Source organism: Anas platyrhynchos, chromosome 1 (assembly GCF_047663525.1).
Source record: "Anas platyrhynchos isolate ZD024472 breed Pekin duck chromosome 1, IASCAAS_PekinDuck_T2T, whole genome shotgun sequence".
Taxonomy (NCBI): Eukaryota; Metazoa; Chordata; class Aves; order Anseriformes; family Anatidae; genus Anas; species Anas platyrhynchos.
In genome coordinates, this window is record NC_092587.1 from 186,411,960 (window position 1) to 186,428,785 (window position 16,826).

The 16,826-nt window shown below is 40.5% G+C and overlaps 1 protein-coding gene across 5 annotated transcripts in view; it reads left to right on the plus strand.

Annotated features, from left to right (window-relative positions):
* ATP8A2 (ATPase phospholipid transporting 8A2) overlaps window positions 1-16,826 on the plus strand; it is a 316,481-nt gene that overhangs the window by 165,372 nt on the left and 134,283 nt on the right. For all 5 annotated transcript variants that reach the window (XM_038175041.2, XM_038175043.2, XM_038175058.2 and 2 more), the window contains 2 exons: window positions 4,542-4,725; window positions 8,746-8,856. In XM_038175041.2, the coding sequence (XP_038030969.1) occupies window positions 4,542-4,725; window positions 8,746-8,856 (295 nt within the window). The remainder of the gene's footprint in view (window positions 1-4,541; window positions 4,726-8,745; window positions 8,857-16,826) is intronic.

A 16,826-nucleotide genomic window follows, 5' to 3' on the forward strand; every position in this document is an offset into this window, starting at 1 on the left:
GGTTTAAAGCTGTCAGGAGGTGATCTGCAGAAGGCACGTAGCACTGCTCTGTGGGCACTGGCTGCATCCCTGCTCCATGCAGTGCACGGTGCTGCTTTCTCATGAGCTGCCTTTAAGTAGTAGAGGGACTTGAACAAAAGCATTTACTGAGAGTAAAAATATCGAAGCCCATTGCCTGAAAACTACTTACACGTATCTCTTTGTAGTTTGGTTAGAGGTTTAAGAGATGTGAGGATAATTATTAGGTCCATGTCTTTCTGAAGCTCTCTGGCTCTGGAATGTGTTTCTCTCCTAGGTTTTTTCCCAATTCATGGGGCTTTGTGCCCTCTGTTGCCTCCACCCATCCCATTATGGGGAGGTAACATGGCATCAAGGCACCAGTCCTTTCATTCAGGAGACTGCTTTCTGCATTAATCCATTAAAGATACCTGATAAAGACAGCTTTAAGCCTGAGAACCTGCCATCTTACCCTCTCAAGAGCGAGGCTGCTGGAAAGGGGATCCCAGAGGTGGGCACACAGCAGACCTGTGTGGCTTACACCTGACTTCGTGTACCCTTTCACCTCTGGTGAACACTTTATATTGTACAGCCAAACATTGTATACTAAAAACTTTCTAAAGGCTCAGTTGTGATCACAGCTCTCTGCAGCCTGAAGAGCGTACGTGCAGATTTTCTGGAAGTGGTTTGAGCAGGAATCTTAGGATTTGATCCTGTCACTGTGATGGGATCTGAGCTCTGACCTGTTTTTTTCCCTCCCAGGAATATGCTTAGAAGAGAGAAATGGCCTAGGCTATGTCAATCATTTCTGTTTTTAAAGATACTTGAGGGTAGAGACAATAAAAATAACTTGTGTGTAAACTTTTTCAGTGAACCCTTTAAAATTTTGCCCTAGGAAGCTGCTGGCTGACCACTTAATTAGCGCCTGAGTAAGCAGAAGATTTTGATGCAGCTGATGTTCTGCTCACATCTTAATTCTTATTTGGGTGTATATCCAGGCAATATTACGTCCTGATACTGCTGCAGTAAGCTCTGCACTGAAAGCCGGGGATGTTCCACCCAAATGAGAATTACCCACAGCTGCGTGGCACTGCAAAATTTTTCTCCAAAATAGCTGGATCTTTCCCAGTGCTTTTTACTTTGAACTTACTCATTTGTCCAGGAATCTTTGTAAACCTGGCTGTTCCTCCTCCCCTCCCGAGCTATCACCTGGGGGAAGCTTCGGGTTAATAGTGTCCTGTGCTCTAATCTTCCCCTTGTGTAGACAGCCCATCGACCGGGGGGAAGTGAAGCGCAGCTCTGATCATCGTGCTGAGGGGATTAATGTCGCCTCGCGCAGCGTGGTGGGACCAAATAGATTACAAGGAGTACAGAAGAGGTTTGGAGGCTGAGAGGGAGGTGGGAGGGGTGTGAAACCCCTCAGGAAATCAGGAGCCCTCTCAATTTGCAGCTTTTGTAGCCATAATGCTGTGTGCAGCAAAATGTGATCCCGGCGCTTTGGGGATGGACTTGATGGAAGGGGGCTGTGGCAGGGGGGGCAGGGCAAAGAGGGTAGTTATTATCAAACTTTAATTTAGAATAAGTAATTATAATCAAGGAACTCCTTGTGCTGAAATCTTCTCGTAGAAATCTTCTCTTAGGTTTCATTTTATATCCAATGCAAAGAGATTTTTTTGGGGCTTCAAGCGTATATCTAGTTTTCACTGTAGCTCATTTAGTCATTTTTTATTAGGCATACGAAGATGTTAGTCTTTACTTGTGGGTGTTACCTGACTGTGGGTACGTTTAACTTCATCAGGTCTAGATGGTAAAAGCGTGTTTTGTGTACATTCAGTGATGGTTCATAAATTTGTATGTGGGTGTTCAATTGATTTGACAACTACTGGGTCACTAATTACGGAATCACTAAGGTTGGAAAAGCCCTCCAAGACCATCTGGTCCAACCATCCCCTACCACCAATGTCACCCACTAACCCATGTCCCCAAGCACCACGTCCAACCTCTCCTTGAACACTCCCAGGGACGGTGACTCCACCACCTCCCTGGGCAACCTGTCCCAGTGCCTGACTGCTCTTTCTGAGCAGAAATGTCTCCTCATTTCCAACCTGAACCTCCCCTGACACAGCTTGAGGCCATTCCCTCTGGTCCTATCACTGGTTACCTGTGAGCAGAGGCCGACCCCCAGCTCCCCACAGCTTCCTTTCAGGCAGTTGCAGAGAGCAATGAGGTCTCCCCTGAGCCTCCTCTTCTCCAGACCAACCCCCCCCCAGCTCCCTCAGCCGCTCCTCACAGGACTTGTGCTCCAGGCCCTTCACCAGCCTCTGATGGCCAAGTCCGTTTAAAATCCAAAGCCCCCCCCATACACTGCAGGCACGGGGTGAATGCAGGCTCCATGCCACAGCCCAGCTGCATGAGCACGAGCCCAGGCCTCTCTGCCCCATCCTGGTTATGTCCGAAGTGCCTGTAGACAAGCTGCTAGTTCAGTTACAAAACCACAGATACTGCTCACAATATATACATATATTTTTAACCATTCCCTTGCTGATTGAAGCGTATTTAAAATCAGGATATTTCTTAGCTATTTCTATTGCCATACAACGGAAAACTAAATGAAAGCCAAGGGGCCTTTGGAGAGATCTTTGTCTTGGAGAAGGAAGCCAGCAGCTAGGCCCGGCGCTCAGCCGTGGTGAAGTAACGACCCGCGGGGGCTGCCAAGGCCCTGCACCAGCGGTGCCCCTGGGGCTGGTAACTCAGGGCCAAAACACCAATGCACGCTTGTGAATCCCGTCCCTCTGGAGCACTCATTTCATGGTTTGAAGTCCTGGCCGACTCCCTGCTTTGCTGTTTTATGACATGAGGATTGGGAGGGTGTGTGTGTGCATGTATATACGTGAGAAGTTAAAAGACTGGTGCAGAGGGCATTCAGATCTGCCTTGTAATTACAAACCGACACACTTCATGCTCTGTAGGTTGGTTGGAGTTTTGGGGTTTTGTGGGGGGGTCGTGACTGGGCCCTGACAGTGCCAAGTGCTGGTTTTGCTGCCAGGCAGCTGAGTGCTTAATAGATCTATCCAACGGTATTAAGGAAATTTTACGGCCCACTCCACTTTTTCCCTTTTCAGCTTTTAGGAACAGGACAGCTGCTAGACTTTTCAGGTGTTTTAATGCACGTGTGAATTGTGAGTACAATAATTTTTTTCTTAGAAACTCCCCCATCTTGATTGCGTATCGAGCCTCACCTTAAGAGGTGCTCAGCACAAAACAATACAGAGGGGACGTTGCTTTTTTAGATCAGCAGTAATCCAGCCAGGCATATTAAAAGGCTGTACAAGTTGCTCCCACAGGATCTAAACCCTGGAAGAAAAAAAGGGAAAAAAAGCCCTGTAAAAAGCTTCTTTCTCCCCCATTCCCCAAGCTCCCCCTTCTCCCCCCATTTTCGCAGTAAAGCTTTTAGGTATCAATTATATTCTTTTTGTTGAGTGTTATATGCCTGATTTGATATGGAGAAGGTTTCTCTAAAGCTTTATTTAAGGGAATATAAAATAATTTGAAACTTTAACTAAACCTGAAGGGGAAAGGAATTAAAGTTGTTTGTACAGATGGGCTTAGAATGGAAATATTTAATTTACATGTAGGTATTTCCAGAATACCTCATATGATTTGGTAACACGATCCCCCTTGTCATGAAAAAAGCATTTTGGGTGTCTCTTCCAATTTAGTAATGTAGTCCTATGTGTTTTTCCACTTCTCCCTGGTTTACGTTAGTTTAACTAAATTGAATTCCATGAATTTTTATTAAACTGAAACTGATACAAAATGAGAAAAGGATCAGGTTTAAGTAACTACCAAAAAAATCTTACAAGAGTATTCAGGTGTTTTGGGGTTGGTCTTTTGGTTCGGAATTGGGTTTGAGGAAGCCTGGGTGGCACCAGCACACAGGATGTATGGGACATATGGAAGAAGGCCTTTGTCTGATCTAAACTGGGTGAAAAGGGTGGAAAAAAAGTGTTTGCAAGAGGGGAGATGAGCTGAAAGAAGGAATAAGGTAAGCCTGCAGCATGTTTGCCCAGCAACTGAAAATGTTTCAGATTGATTTGTTCTCTGAATATTCGTGGTTTTCTTCCTTCTGGATGGAGATGCGGTGTTGGCAGCAGGTAGGGAAGCCTGCACTATTAATCATTAAACATGGTAGCTGAAGATGAAACTCCCTTCTCCAGTGTTCCCAGTGTAATACCGCTGGTGTACACCAAAGTATATCAGGTGGGGCTGAGGGACAGAAGAAAAGCTTGAAAGGCTTTCATGTCTGCTTGGTCTTTTTTAATCATAACATCCTCATCTTTTATGCAAATGCAAAATTATTTTTAAAGATGCTTTCTCTTTCTGAAATGGTTTGGCACAGGTTCTGAAGCTTAGCTGTTGAATAAAAAAAAAAATTTCCAGCAACTGCCCTTTGATTATTTCTAAATGTAGATGACAGCTGTCCTTTTGGAAAAGGCACATAACTCAGCATGTGAGAAACTGACACATTTTTCTTTCCTTTTCAGAGTATCTCCTCTACAGAAGTCTGAAATAGTAGACATGGTAAAGAAACACGTGAATGCCATAACACTTGCCATTGGGGATGGTGCCAACGATGTAGGAATGATCCAGACAGCTCACGTCGGCGTCGGGATCAGTGGCAACGAGGGCATGCAGGCAACCAATTGCTCGGATTATGCTATTGCACAGGTCAGAGGCAAAAGAAGTACAACTGCCATACTGTGTTGTCAGACATCCCATGTAGTGCTTGATGCTAGGAGAATCTCTGCTCATTTTCTTTTCATGGCAGGATCTAAACCAGATACCCGGGATGTGTTTTTGGGATCCATTGTTCTGACTTCTGTATTCTTTGTGACAAAGCTCTGCCCACCCTCAAAGCTTCAGTTTGTTCCTGCCAGCTGTGCAGTGGCTTGGCTGTTCAATAATTGAGGAGAAGCACTTTGTCATGCTTATGTTGACGTGCTTTTAAGTGTAACTGTATCTCCCTTGTTCAAGTTCTTTTTCCTGACCATGAATAGGTATTCCAAACAGGTGTGCTAAGAGTTTGTTTGGAAATTCTCATTTAGAGGTTGTGTTTTCCTTTTTGTATTTCCCCCACCCCCATGATGTGTCCAAAAATTGTTCGCAGTCCTGAGGAGTTGGGCAATATTTTAATTTTAGGCGCATTATTTTGGAGAGTGCTCCCAAACTATCTTAAAAAATTCTGCACTGATTACTCAAACTAAAGAGGACAGTAAAAGAGGAGACCTAAAGACAAGCCTTTTTATTTTCAGTTAAGTGACCAAGGTGTAGAATAAAGACTGGAGATACTTTGGTTGCCAGACATCTTCTGAATGCTGTTTGTAGCTAAGGTTCCCTATGCCACGTGTTTGAGACTGATCACAGGGCAAGAACAGATGGGAGCTGACAGAAAGCAGAGACGATCCACTGTCTCTTCAGCGATCTGTGAGCATCAGCTAATGTTCCCTTCTGCCAGGGCGTAGGCAGATTTGTTTTACCAATTGATATGAAATGATACCTTCTTCTAATTTCAGTAGAAGATGAGGTTTTCAAAATGTGTGGATAATTTTATTATTTAGACAGGACTGTTGATGTGTCAACCCTGCTGTGAAGCAAAGTGTCAGTCTTGCATTGCTGCTGTATTGCGTTCTGCAGTCAGATGAAGCACATTGGATTCCAGGCTTGAATAACTAAGACCTTCCACCAAACTCACCTTGAAAATTTTAGGCTGTTTCATCAAGGGCTCATTCTGTCATGAACAGTTTATTCCAAATATTCAGCACTGTTGGAACTGCCATAGTATTTGGTATCTCACAATCATTTTGTCGTTTTTAACTTCTGTAGACTATACATTGTTTCTGCAGTAGAACTTAATCAAGTGCTACTTTTACTTCCTCAGATAATTTCTTACTTCCGTTTTAATAACTACGCATAAGCAGTGAGAACTTCGTCTGCAGAGGGACAAAAACCATGTCCTACACTCTTAATTACTTCATTAGTTGGAGTAACATTAAATCTCAAGTCCCTTTGTTATTCATGTATTAACTCTGAATTACCAAAATGAAAGCAAAACAAAAACTAACCAAACAAAACAAGAACAAAACGTGTATTTGGGCTTAATGTTAGCATGTGGGAAATAAATTGTTCTTCGTTTATATCCTGATCTGGGAGTTACTGACAATAGCAATGAACTGTCTTAGTTCAATCTGAAATAGAAGCTGGTTGCACTAGTACAGAATTTAAACTTTCAAAAATTAGTAAACCACTATGAAACTGTATCTTTTTTTAATGATTCAGAAAAGGTTTCTGCTAGTTAGAAAAGATGGAAAAGAATCCCTCTTACAAAAAGGACTAGTAGTGTACGGGAATGTTTCAAGGAAGTGTTCAAAAGAAAAACTTGATCTCCATGGGGTATATTTCTTTCAACGAAGACATACAACTCCCTCTGAATTGTTACTGTGTGTGCATGCCTTGAAGGCAAAGTATGTTCTTATTGAGTAATTTAAAACGACCACTACGGTGTAGCATCTCATGTTCAAATGATATTTCAAATACAGTAGTGCCAGAAGTAGGCACTTATGGAAGAGAAAGTCTCCATATAGACTCATTCAGGATTCCAGGGGGAATTGAAGCATAAACCAAACAAAAATAAAAAGGCAACTTGCATCTGACTCTGCTCCAAATAGCTTCCACAGGTGCAAGGAGCATCTGTTTGAATCATCCTTTTCCCTTGAACTGATATTGCACCAGTGATCCATATTTAGAGAATTCCCAAATCAAATGACCTAACTGCTCAGAGAGACAGTAGTAGAATTGAACAGAATCACTTTTTCTCCAGTAAAAAGCTTTATCATCTTAATCCAGAGAGCGTCTGCTGTCTAGAGAGCGTTAACTAGGGAACAGTTGTTTCTTAGATAAATATTCGAGTTTTCTTCTGTTTTAAAAATCCAGAAATGCAGCAGTGCCCAAACAAGTGCAGTGTCTTAGTAGAACCCTGTCCCCACAATCGCTCGAGTATGCCAGTAGCTGTGCATTTGCACAGTTTCAATCATCAGCATCAAAACAAATTTAATTTCTTGCTACCTCCTAGCAGGATTCTTCACAGTGTATACAGGCTTAGAGCTACGTTACTTAGGTTACTAACATGCTGTGCTCCGTAGTGCTTTCATTTTCATGAATATACTTGTACACACTACAGAGCTAATGCTAATGCTAACATTTCTCTTCTGGCCTTGAACAGCAAAGAGAACCATATCCAAGACAGTCACTATTTAGACTCAGCAGAGAATTTTTAGGGAATTTTAAGGGTGCGTATGTTCTCTACAGGTGTTTGGGGTGACTTGTCAGGCTGTAGTGGGAAGGTTCCTATCACTACTGACGTGTTTTGTTAGTGAATTTCGTGTAAAGGTCAATAGTGGTGCATATTAACTGAGGCAGTAGGTAGCTAGGAGGTTAACTACTCCCTCGTGAGAGCCCTGCTTTCAGTCCTGATTCAAGCTGGACTGAAGCTGAACCGTGAGGTTTGGTTCACTTTTATTTTCTCTCCCTCTTTCTTGCTAGCATATCCTAACAAATTGGAGTTGCTGATGCATTTAAGAAAGGCTGTTCTTGCAGGATTTGCGGTTCAGTGACTTCAGTGCTGGAAATCATGGGAGCAGAGCTCTCTCATGACAGTCCTAATTCATTACTGTAGCTTTGAAAGTTTCAAGTAGGTTTTGGTTAAAATAACTGAGCTATAATCTACATTTAAGAAGTCGATTTTTAGTCCCCTCATGGAAAAAGAAGCCAAGCAAATAATGGTCTCACATTAGTGTATAAGAACCCTTCAGGTACATACATGCTGAATGGTGAATCTAGTCCCTGCTTTGAGCCCTCTGTACAGAAGAATGCTGCAAGCCATAAAAAGTTTTCCTGATGAAGCCAAGACTAGAAAATTATGTATTTCCTAGGTTACATTGTGAGACTGCTTCTGAGAGGAAAAAAAAAAAAAAGAAAACCCACCAACCAACCAAAAAATTAAATCAGTTTTCAAAATTGCTGAATTCTGAAGAAGCTGAATTACGCTGTATCTGTGGTTAAGATTAACATTACAAAGTATCTGTTTTTACAGCCACTAGGTACATTTACTTGTCCTTTTGGGCATATGCTACTTCTTTGTAAAGAATTTTAGGTGCTTTCTATAATGTGATTGAATACATTTAGTGGGTCAATAACTTAAGTGTTTGTTCTCCATAAGAGATTGCATACATCTATTTTGCACTTGTTTTCCTGTGCACATTGTATTTCAGCTCAAGGCAGTTCTAATTTGAGACCATTAATGTAACACAGAGGAAGGAAATTCAAGTCCTGAATGTTATAAGCCCTCATACAGTAAACTTTGACCAGGAAATTAAGAGTTTAGACTTGTATTTAATTTACATGGCTATATTATGTTAACCTTGCCTGATTTTACTATTAGGATATTAATACTAATTGAAGACTTCTTGCTGTTTAAAGCCAGTGAAGACCACTTTGAACGTTTCTAAGGTTTTGCTCTAAAAAAGACTTTCTGTAAATATTATTTGTCAGCACTAGCATTTTGCTAAAATATTGAAATAATGCGCTTGAACTGCTTTCATAGCTGATCTGAACATTTTGGTGGAGAGGTTACTCTAAACTTTTCTTTCAAACTGTCTTCGTATATATAAAAACTTGTTTTCTTTCTTTCAGTTTTCCTACTTGGAGAAGCTGTTGCTGGTCCATGGAGCTTGGAGTTACAATCGAGTTACCAAGTGCATACTATACTGCTTCTACAAGAATGTGGTGTTGTATATTATTGAGGTAGGAGTAACTAAAGGGATGGGCTTTAGCAGCACTTACTCCTCAAGTTGTTTTTTCTAAAAGGAAAATCTTATCCAAATAGATTGAGCTAAAAGGACTGACATCTGTTTTGATATTTAACAACTTAATCTGGGAAAGGAAACAGTTTTCAAGTTAGTATACTTGAATTATTTAGCCTTTGCAAAAGGAAAAGTGAAGGCTTTAGTACAGTGAAGCCTTGGATATGAGATGCCAAGGAAAAGGTTTATCCCTGCTGTGCAAGTGTTCTTCTTGAAAGTTTTTTTGTATTCATGGAAACACTTGAATTATTAAATAGAGTTTATATTCATAAAACTTGCATTTGAGGATAAAGTTAAATCAAAAGTTTGTTTAATAGAATTGGGAGGAACTCACTAGGCAAATAATAAAATAGGCAAAAAATACTATTGGTAAAGTTTGCTGGTAAAGCAAATTCTGCATTGTTCAATGAAGTTTTATTTACAAGTTGCCATGCGTGTATATATTCATGTTTCTACTTCTTTCTCGAATTAAACAGGCATGAATGAGGTTAATAGTAAGAAAATCAAAATACTTATAATTAGGCAGCCAGTTATGTAGATTATAGCAGATAGTGGCTAAGTAATGTTTTACTATTCAGTGAATCATATCATGGTCAGTGTGTGTATATCTGACTCCCTCAGGGTCCAATCATCTTTTATGCATGGTGTTAGGCTCTTAGAGAACAGATATTCTCCATTAACTCATTCATTTTGTCCTCTGTTAACTATTTCTGAATTAGTTCTCATCTCAGCTGTTGTAATTTCAATACAGATTAAACTGTGCTGTCAAAATAATGGCAGGTTGCTGTGGTGCGTGAGCACAGGATGGTTGTATGCTATACATGTAGTTCTGGATTTGTAAAAATAACACGAGGAGATGTTTTTTTCTATATTTTAAGCATCCAATTTTTGTTTATATTTCACTTCTTTAGCCGGATTTTCTGCCAGATTTAGATCCGCATTCCTGAGATTTCACAGGTGTGTTCTTACCCTACTGCAGAGGCCACCTTTACAGCTCTGAGGCAAATTTACCACAGTTTCAATGATAACTAAGGTTTGGGTTGTTTAACTTCCTGAAATAGTCCTTAACTTGATTTTGGCTGATAGTAACTCATGAGTTTTAGCACAGGCTTTTTCAAGTGTTGTTGATGACAATGGTATTCGTTACTGTGCAAGAGAAATACAAGTAAAAAGAACTTGTCTAGTGATTTATTTATTTCTTTATTGAGCATGAGTAATGTTTTCCTGAGTTATTCAGAAAATGCTTAGCAGCTTCATGATTGGCATTTTCCTTCTGAAATTCCTTTTTCCCTTTGAAAATTAGTTTTGAAAAACATATTTCACTCATATCACAGCATAGGATGTCTGTGTTTTATTTATTGTGGTCTGACAGATAAATTAGAAGTCCTGTGTCGAATGTTATTTAACTAAATTATATCATATTCTACCGTGTCAAAAGCAGTGCAAGGGGTTGAAGAGACCTCAAGGCCTGTGGAGCCTCCAGTCTGAGGTAGTTTAATCGTCTTGCTGTAGGGAGTGATTTGTTCGCCAAAGAAGTCTCTGTAAAACATGTAGGATGAAAGTCTGCTCTGAGAATGTGGTCAGATGTTTTCTGTGCTGTGTTGATTGGTTTGTGTTCAGTTCTGCCTGCACGTTGTAGTGAGGCACATGAGCTTCTGGGTCTTGACTTCCTCACGTAAGGGTGGGAGTCAGCTCCATCCAGTGCTTGAGTGCTGCGAAATGCACGACTTGCTTCAGCCCCACTCCTCGGTAACTCATCTGTGTGTAGAAGCTGGGAGCAAGGTTAAGGCTTATAGGAAATGGAGCAACAGAAAGAACAAATCTTTTAGGCCCCCAGCAATGGGAAGAGCTCAGTTTGTTTGTAGCTCCTGTGGTGAGTTGGCTTTATTTCTGGCTTTAAGGAGCTTCACCTCCAACACTGTATAAAACTAGCCGAATTGACTGGAAACTGAAGGAATACCGTAGAGGTCTGGGGGAATGAGAGAAGAGGTCTCTAATTCCCTTTTTAGCTTTACATAAATCAAGCTGAGTTGTTTTGTATTTCTGCCATGAGGCTCAGGAGTGCTGATCAATTTGTGGTACGGAGTGCTGCTCGTGAAGGAAGCTTCACGAGGGAATCCAGCCTTCGACTTTGAGGGAATAGCAGCTGAGTGCCCAGCGCTGTTGTGCTGTTGTGTCTGCACAGAGCATGTTCCTGATTGCTTCCCAGTACTGTGGCCAAGCTTAATATTTACCTGTACTTCCTGCTTTGATGTGTGGCGTACAGGGAATATTCTTTTAGCATTGTAATGAAACGGGGGTTTGAACTTGAACTACATTCTGAGTTAATCTTCTAAAGGATTGTACCGAGTAAATATTTATAGAGCTGAATCAAAAAGCACACCGGTCAATATGACAGACTGTCAGTTACACTTTTGGTACTGTATCTGTTCTGTTTCCACCAAGCTTTAACACCTGAGGAATAACTGTAGTAAGACTGATGTAAATGAGCTTTGCAGCACTGAAGCACTGGGGCTCATCATAACTTTTTTTTTTTTTCTTGAGGCTTAACAAATATCATAGAGAGAAATAAGAGATGGTACTCAATCTTCAGCAGACAGAATAATGTCTGGACAAAAAAGTTGCAGAGATGTACGTTCAAGAGTAGATTAAAGCTGAGCAGGTGACTGACATCATGGGCTTTACTGTTAGGAGATGTTCTTGGGTTAAGGCTGTTTTTTACCTTCTGGCAATGACTGCTTTTTTATGGAGACACGAGGGCCCCCATGAGCTATATTTCAGCTACCTTGACAATAACTAAAATGTGTCTGCATCGGGACAATTTCATGCAGCTAGAGAGATAATAACGGAAGGCAGGCCTTGTGGTCTGGGATTACAGGGGAAATGGAGGCAAGATTGCATTTTCCCTTGTTTGATTTAGAGTGTTGTCTTCCTAATAATGGCTTTCTGATTTATTATATTTTTTAAAAGGTGAATTTTGACACTTGTGGAGAAGTAGTGACAGTCAAATTGGAGAAGATTAGAAGATTTGGTCTGGCATAACAGCTGGAAACTTCATGTTGCTCTCCTTTGTCCAACCTTTTCTCTCTTCCCCTTTGCATTTCTTCATCATTGTCCTCCTGACATTCTCTTAATATGCCCGCTTGCTTTTTAGAAAATATGAAGCTCAATCTAATACAAATTCAAAACAGAAGAGGCACGTACTGGTGGGTCTCTGTACCAGAGGATGGAGTGGTGGGTCCTGTGGACCAAGCCTTCCACCCACCGAGCTTCCACCTCCTTACCCTAGTAAGGGAATCTATTTAGAAAGTTAACAAGACGTCTGCAGGGAGGAAATGCAAATATAAAGCCCCCTTTTTGGTTTTCATTCCTATATTTCCACGTGTGGCTGGAGGAGTAATGTGCACTAAAACTGTTGGATTGACAGTTGTTCAGAGTCAGCCTTAAACAGGAGGTCAACAGCAAGGTTTTGGCTTTTTAAGACTTGACAGGCAAATACCTGGGCATCATTACAAAACACCATCTCATTCAATTATTTATGTTTCTGGCTTTAAACTGAGTAGTGAAACAAAAGATCTGTTTCACATCTGTTGAGCAGATATATTTCACTGGAGATGATATAAAGTTGTCCTGATGACATCAGAGCTTTGAAATATAGCTCATTTCAAATGTAAAACAATACAGGAATGTTGCTTTCATGTCATGCTTGGAGGAGTAGAAACACAGCAAGATCAAAGGTGATATCAGAAATACCAGGTAAGAGTTCAAGGCATTTGGGAATGGTTCTGGGGAAACAGTAGCATGGAAGATAGCTTTTAGGTCAACAGAGGGTGTACAGGAAAGAAGTGATCAATACTTCACCGGAGCATGTTGTTCATCTGAAACCTGCTTTAGTATGGAATGCCCTTGTTTTATATATTGCAGGGAAAAAAAGTCCTTGTGTCAAGGTCTGGCAGTGCAGGGCCATGAGACTCAACTAGAACAGAGGCAGAAGTGAATGGGAAGTGGGAGGGGGAGTGTATGGTGCACGTAAGTTGCAGCTGGATTATTTTCTTTTCTGCCTTAAGTATCCAGAGATAAATTGTAAGCCTAGATATGAAAGATGTTTCTTTATGGAGGCTTAGAGGTAAGGTCTTAACTTATACATGAGCAGTATTGAACAAGATACATGTATTAGAGAACAAAACACTGGAATCATAGTTTCTCTTTTAGAGCTGAGTTTTCAAATCTTCCAAAAATTCCAAGTAAACACAGTGCATAGGCAGACATGTTTTTAAGTGAGTGGTGACTTTGTGAGTCCAACAAGGTCTGATTCTGAGAGCTGTGAAGTGCCCTACATGCTCGTAGTGGTCACCACTTCAGACTGGCTGATAGAACAAGCTGTGAAAGTGCATATGAAATGTTGCTGCATGAGATCTTTTCAGCCTGCTTCATCCTCCTGTTTTTCTTGTTTTCGTGCTTTCTTGTCAAACACTTTTTTAAAAAATACAGCATGTAGGCATGGGGATTCTAGCCCTATTATCCAAATGGCATGCAGAGACAAGCATATCTGATGTGATACTAAAAAATATACAGCTCTAACACTTCTACATGCTTATTCCCTGATTTATATCATCTGACTTCTACCTAGATCCCTTTGCTTTCTGTTTCCAATTGGCTTTGCATCTCTGAGGGTATAGCCAGACAATAGAAAACCCTAAGCATGGGGATTTTTGGAATGAGTAGGGGACTGAAGTACAATAACTGTTGTCATAAAAATCAACTTTGTTAAAAGTTAACAGCATCGTATTTTCCCCCAGTGTTAGGCTAAGATTAAGAACATCTGTCTGTAAAATTCCTAAACAAGGAAACAGTAATACAGGCAGCTAGTTGTCTTGTCATGATTATGCATTCAGATTATTCAGTTGCCTGTTAAAATACTTGGGTAGGCATTTAATAGTCATTATTTCCATGTGCTTATACTAGGTTGTGGTGTAAGCTTATCACAGTTCTGTCTCATGATGACACAAAACAGGAATGTGTATGACTTCAATTTGTGGAACAATTTTAAAATTGGGCTTCCTGAATTCTCACAAATGCATCGTATCCCTAGTAAGTAAATGATTTGCTATGGACAGGTTCTTTCAGGTACTCAAAAGCTGGGACTCGGTATCCTTAAAATAGATGGCAGGTGTAAATTTAGGTGCCTAGAAGAAACCTCTGCGGTTGGTGTTCATTTAGATGCATTTAAGGATGCTCAGGGCTCACAGGGAGCTGTATAGGACTGCCCAATATGCCATATAATCTCCACCTGTCTAGAGCTGAGGTGTTACTGCATTATTATATATATGGTAGGTAGGCAACTGAATTTTATCAGAAAGCGGGGTTAGTTTTACTTGTTGTTTATTTGTTTTTTGAAGCCTGTAGAAAGAAAGGAATCCAAACCTTCCAGCTTGGGTAATACCAATCGATTTAAAAAGTGCAGAAAATCTATGGAAGTTGTAGTATTGAACTTCTAGGCCTGGAAAGCACAGAGATAGACACACTGTGAGTAGCAGTACATGTGAGACTCAGTACTGCCTTTGTAATTTTAGGAAAAATGGGAAACAGGTCTTGTGTACTTTTTTTCTTTTCTTTTGGCTGTTTCAGCCTCACACACGGGTTTAAACACACAGAAGTAGAAGACCTAGAGCAACACAGAACATTATCCCCTTCCCACCCCTCGAAAAGCTGTTCATAGGCTCCGATTCAAAAAAACATTCTTTAGTAGCAGTAGTTACAGAAAACAGAGCTTGGAAATAGCCTGCCAGACTGCTTCAAATACCAGAAAATGCAGCTGCCAACCTAATCCAGAATTCATAGGATCACAGAACGGTTTGGGTTGGAATGGACCTTAAAGATCATCTAATTCCAATGCCCCCACTGCCATGGCAGGGACACCTCCCACCACCCCAGGTTGCCCAAAGCCCCATCCAGCCTGGCCTTGAGCACCTCCAGGGATGGGGCATCCACAGCTTCTCTGGGCAGCCTGTGCCAGGGCCTCACCACCCTCTGAGGGAAGAATTTCTTCCTAATACCTACTCTAAATACACCCTTTTTTAGTTTAAAGCCATCACTTCTCCAAAATTGCTGAGGGTGCACTCAGTTTCACTGTCAGTGTCACCAACAAAGATGTTACACAGCGCTGGTCCCAACACTAATCCCTGAGGAACACCACCTGTCACTGATCTCCACTTGGACATCAAGTCATGGACTTTAACTCTTTGGGTGCAACCACCCAGCCAAGTCCTTACCCACCAAGTGTTCCGTCCATCAAATCCATGTCTCCTATTTAGAGACAAGGATATCATGGGGGATAGCTGTCTAGATAGTGGTTATAGATGCATTTTATTTTTTTAAATGCATCCTAATTCCTTCTCAGCTGATTTACAGCTCCTAGTTTATATTGCTGCTGTTGACAGTTTATTCCATACTTCAATCCCCTGTTGTGTGAAGAAATAGTCAGAATTGCTTATAGGCTAGTCTCATCAATTTTAATCCATGATTGACTCCTCGGTTTTTGGATTTCTAATTGAGTATGTTAATCTCGAGAGTTTCCGAGGAATCAGTCACAAAGATAAATCCATGCTAATTTTCCTTTCGTTTTTTAGTAAAATATATATTGCAGGGTGAATCATTAGAGAGCAGTCTGTCTTGACTGAGAACAAAATTGACTCAACTAAATGACTGGGTTTGAATTTTTTCCAACCATTTTCAAAAGTGATGAAACAAGTGTACCAGCACCACTATGACCCTTCCTACGAACTTGGCTGCACCTTGCAACCAACCCAACTTGTAAGTTTTCAAGATTCCAACTATGGTTATAAATGATAAAGTGAAGTTCCCTGGCTTGGTTTCAGAACTCCTGTGCAGAAGGTCCAGTACGTGTTACAATAGACGTCTTTGAGAAGAAATCCCCTGTGATATTATTTTTTTGGCAGGTAATAAGTTCAGAGCTACTAGATCCATTTTTGGGTGTATATTCATATACCTGAAGCAGAAGGGGCGTGAAGGCACAGTGATACCTTTCCTCTGAAGTTTTTGCCTGATTTGCTTTGAAAAAAAATAATTTTCTAATTGGAGGGTTTATAACAAAGCAATAAGAATGCTGTTCTCTACATTTGAGGCTGTTAAATATGAAACGTTAGCAATCTCCTGAGCAATATGTTCATCGATGCTCTAACTGTCCTCCACAAATGTATTTTCCAATTTAACTTTGTTACCAGTGAAAATATAAGCTGATGTCTAGAAGGGAGTTCCAGTCATAATGGCCAGGTAACCCTGATGTGAGGAAGCTTTTAAGAATTAATCTTAAACTATATTACTGAAGTTACTGATCTAAACAAAAAAAAAAAAGGCAAGAAAGTTTGCATGTACTTTTAATGAAATTTATATATTTGGAAAACCCAAAGTTTTTTATTTTTTTCAAGCAAATATAGCATTAAAACTTGAAGGTTTATTGGTTTTGATTTCAACCCCGCTTTCTTTCCAAAAGCTGCAAATTTTCCTATCAAATATAACTCATATGACTTTAAATATTTACTTGAAAAATATGACCTCCTCGGCTCAGTAATATAGGATAGCTTTGTGTTTCAATAAAAATAAAGGGGAGGTGATCGTGCTTGCCTACACAGCTAGGGCAATTCAGTGTATATGACATGACTTGTGGGTAAAAAGATGGCCAAACTGTAAATTCATATCAAAGTTAACAAGGGCAAATAAGCCTTATGAGGGAATAACTTGTGCTCAACGCATTCAAGCTGATATTAGCAATATTTTTCCTACTGCACTAAAGGGACTAATTCTGAGAAAGCTATTTTAAAATCCAACACCATATGTATATATTTTGGTGTGTGCGTGTGTATATATGAAAAAATACATATGTAATATAAA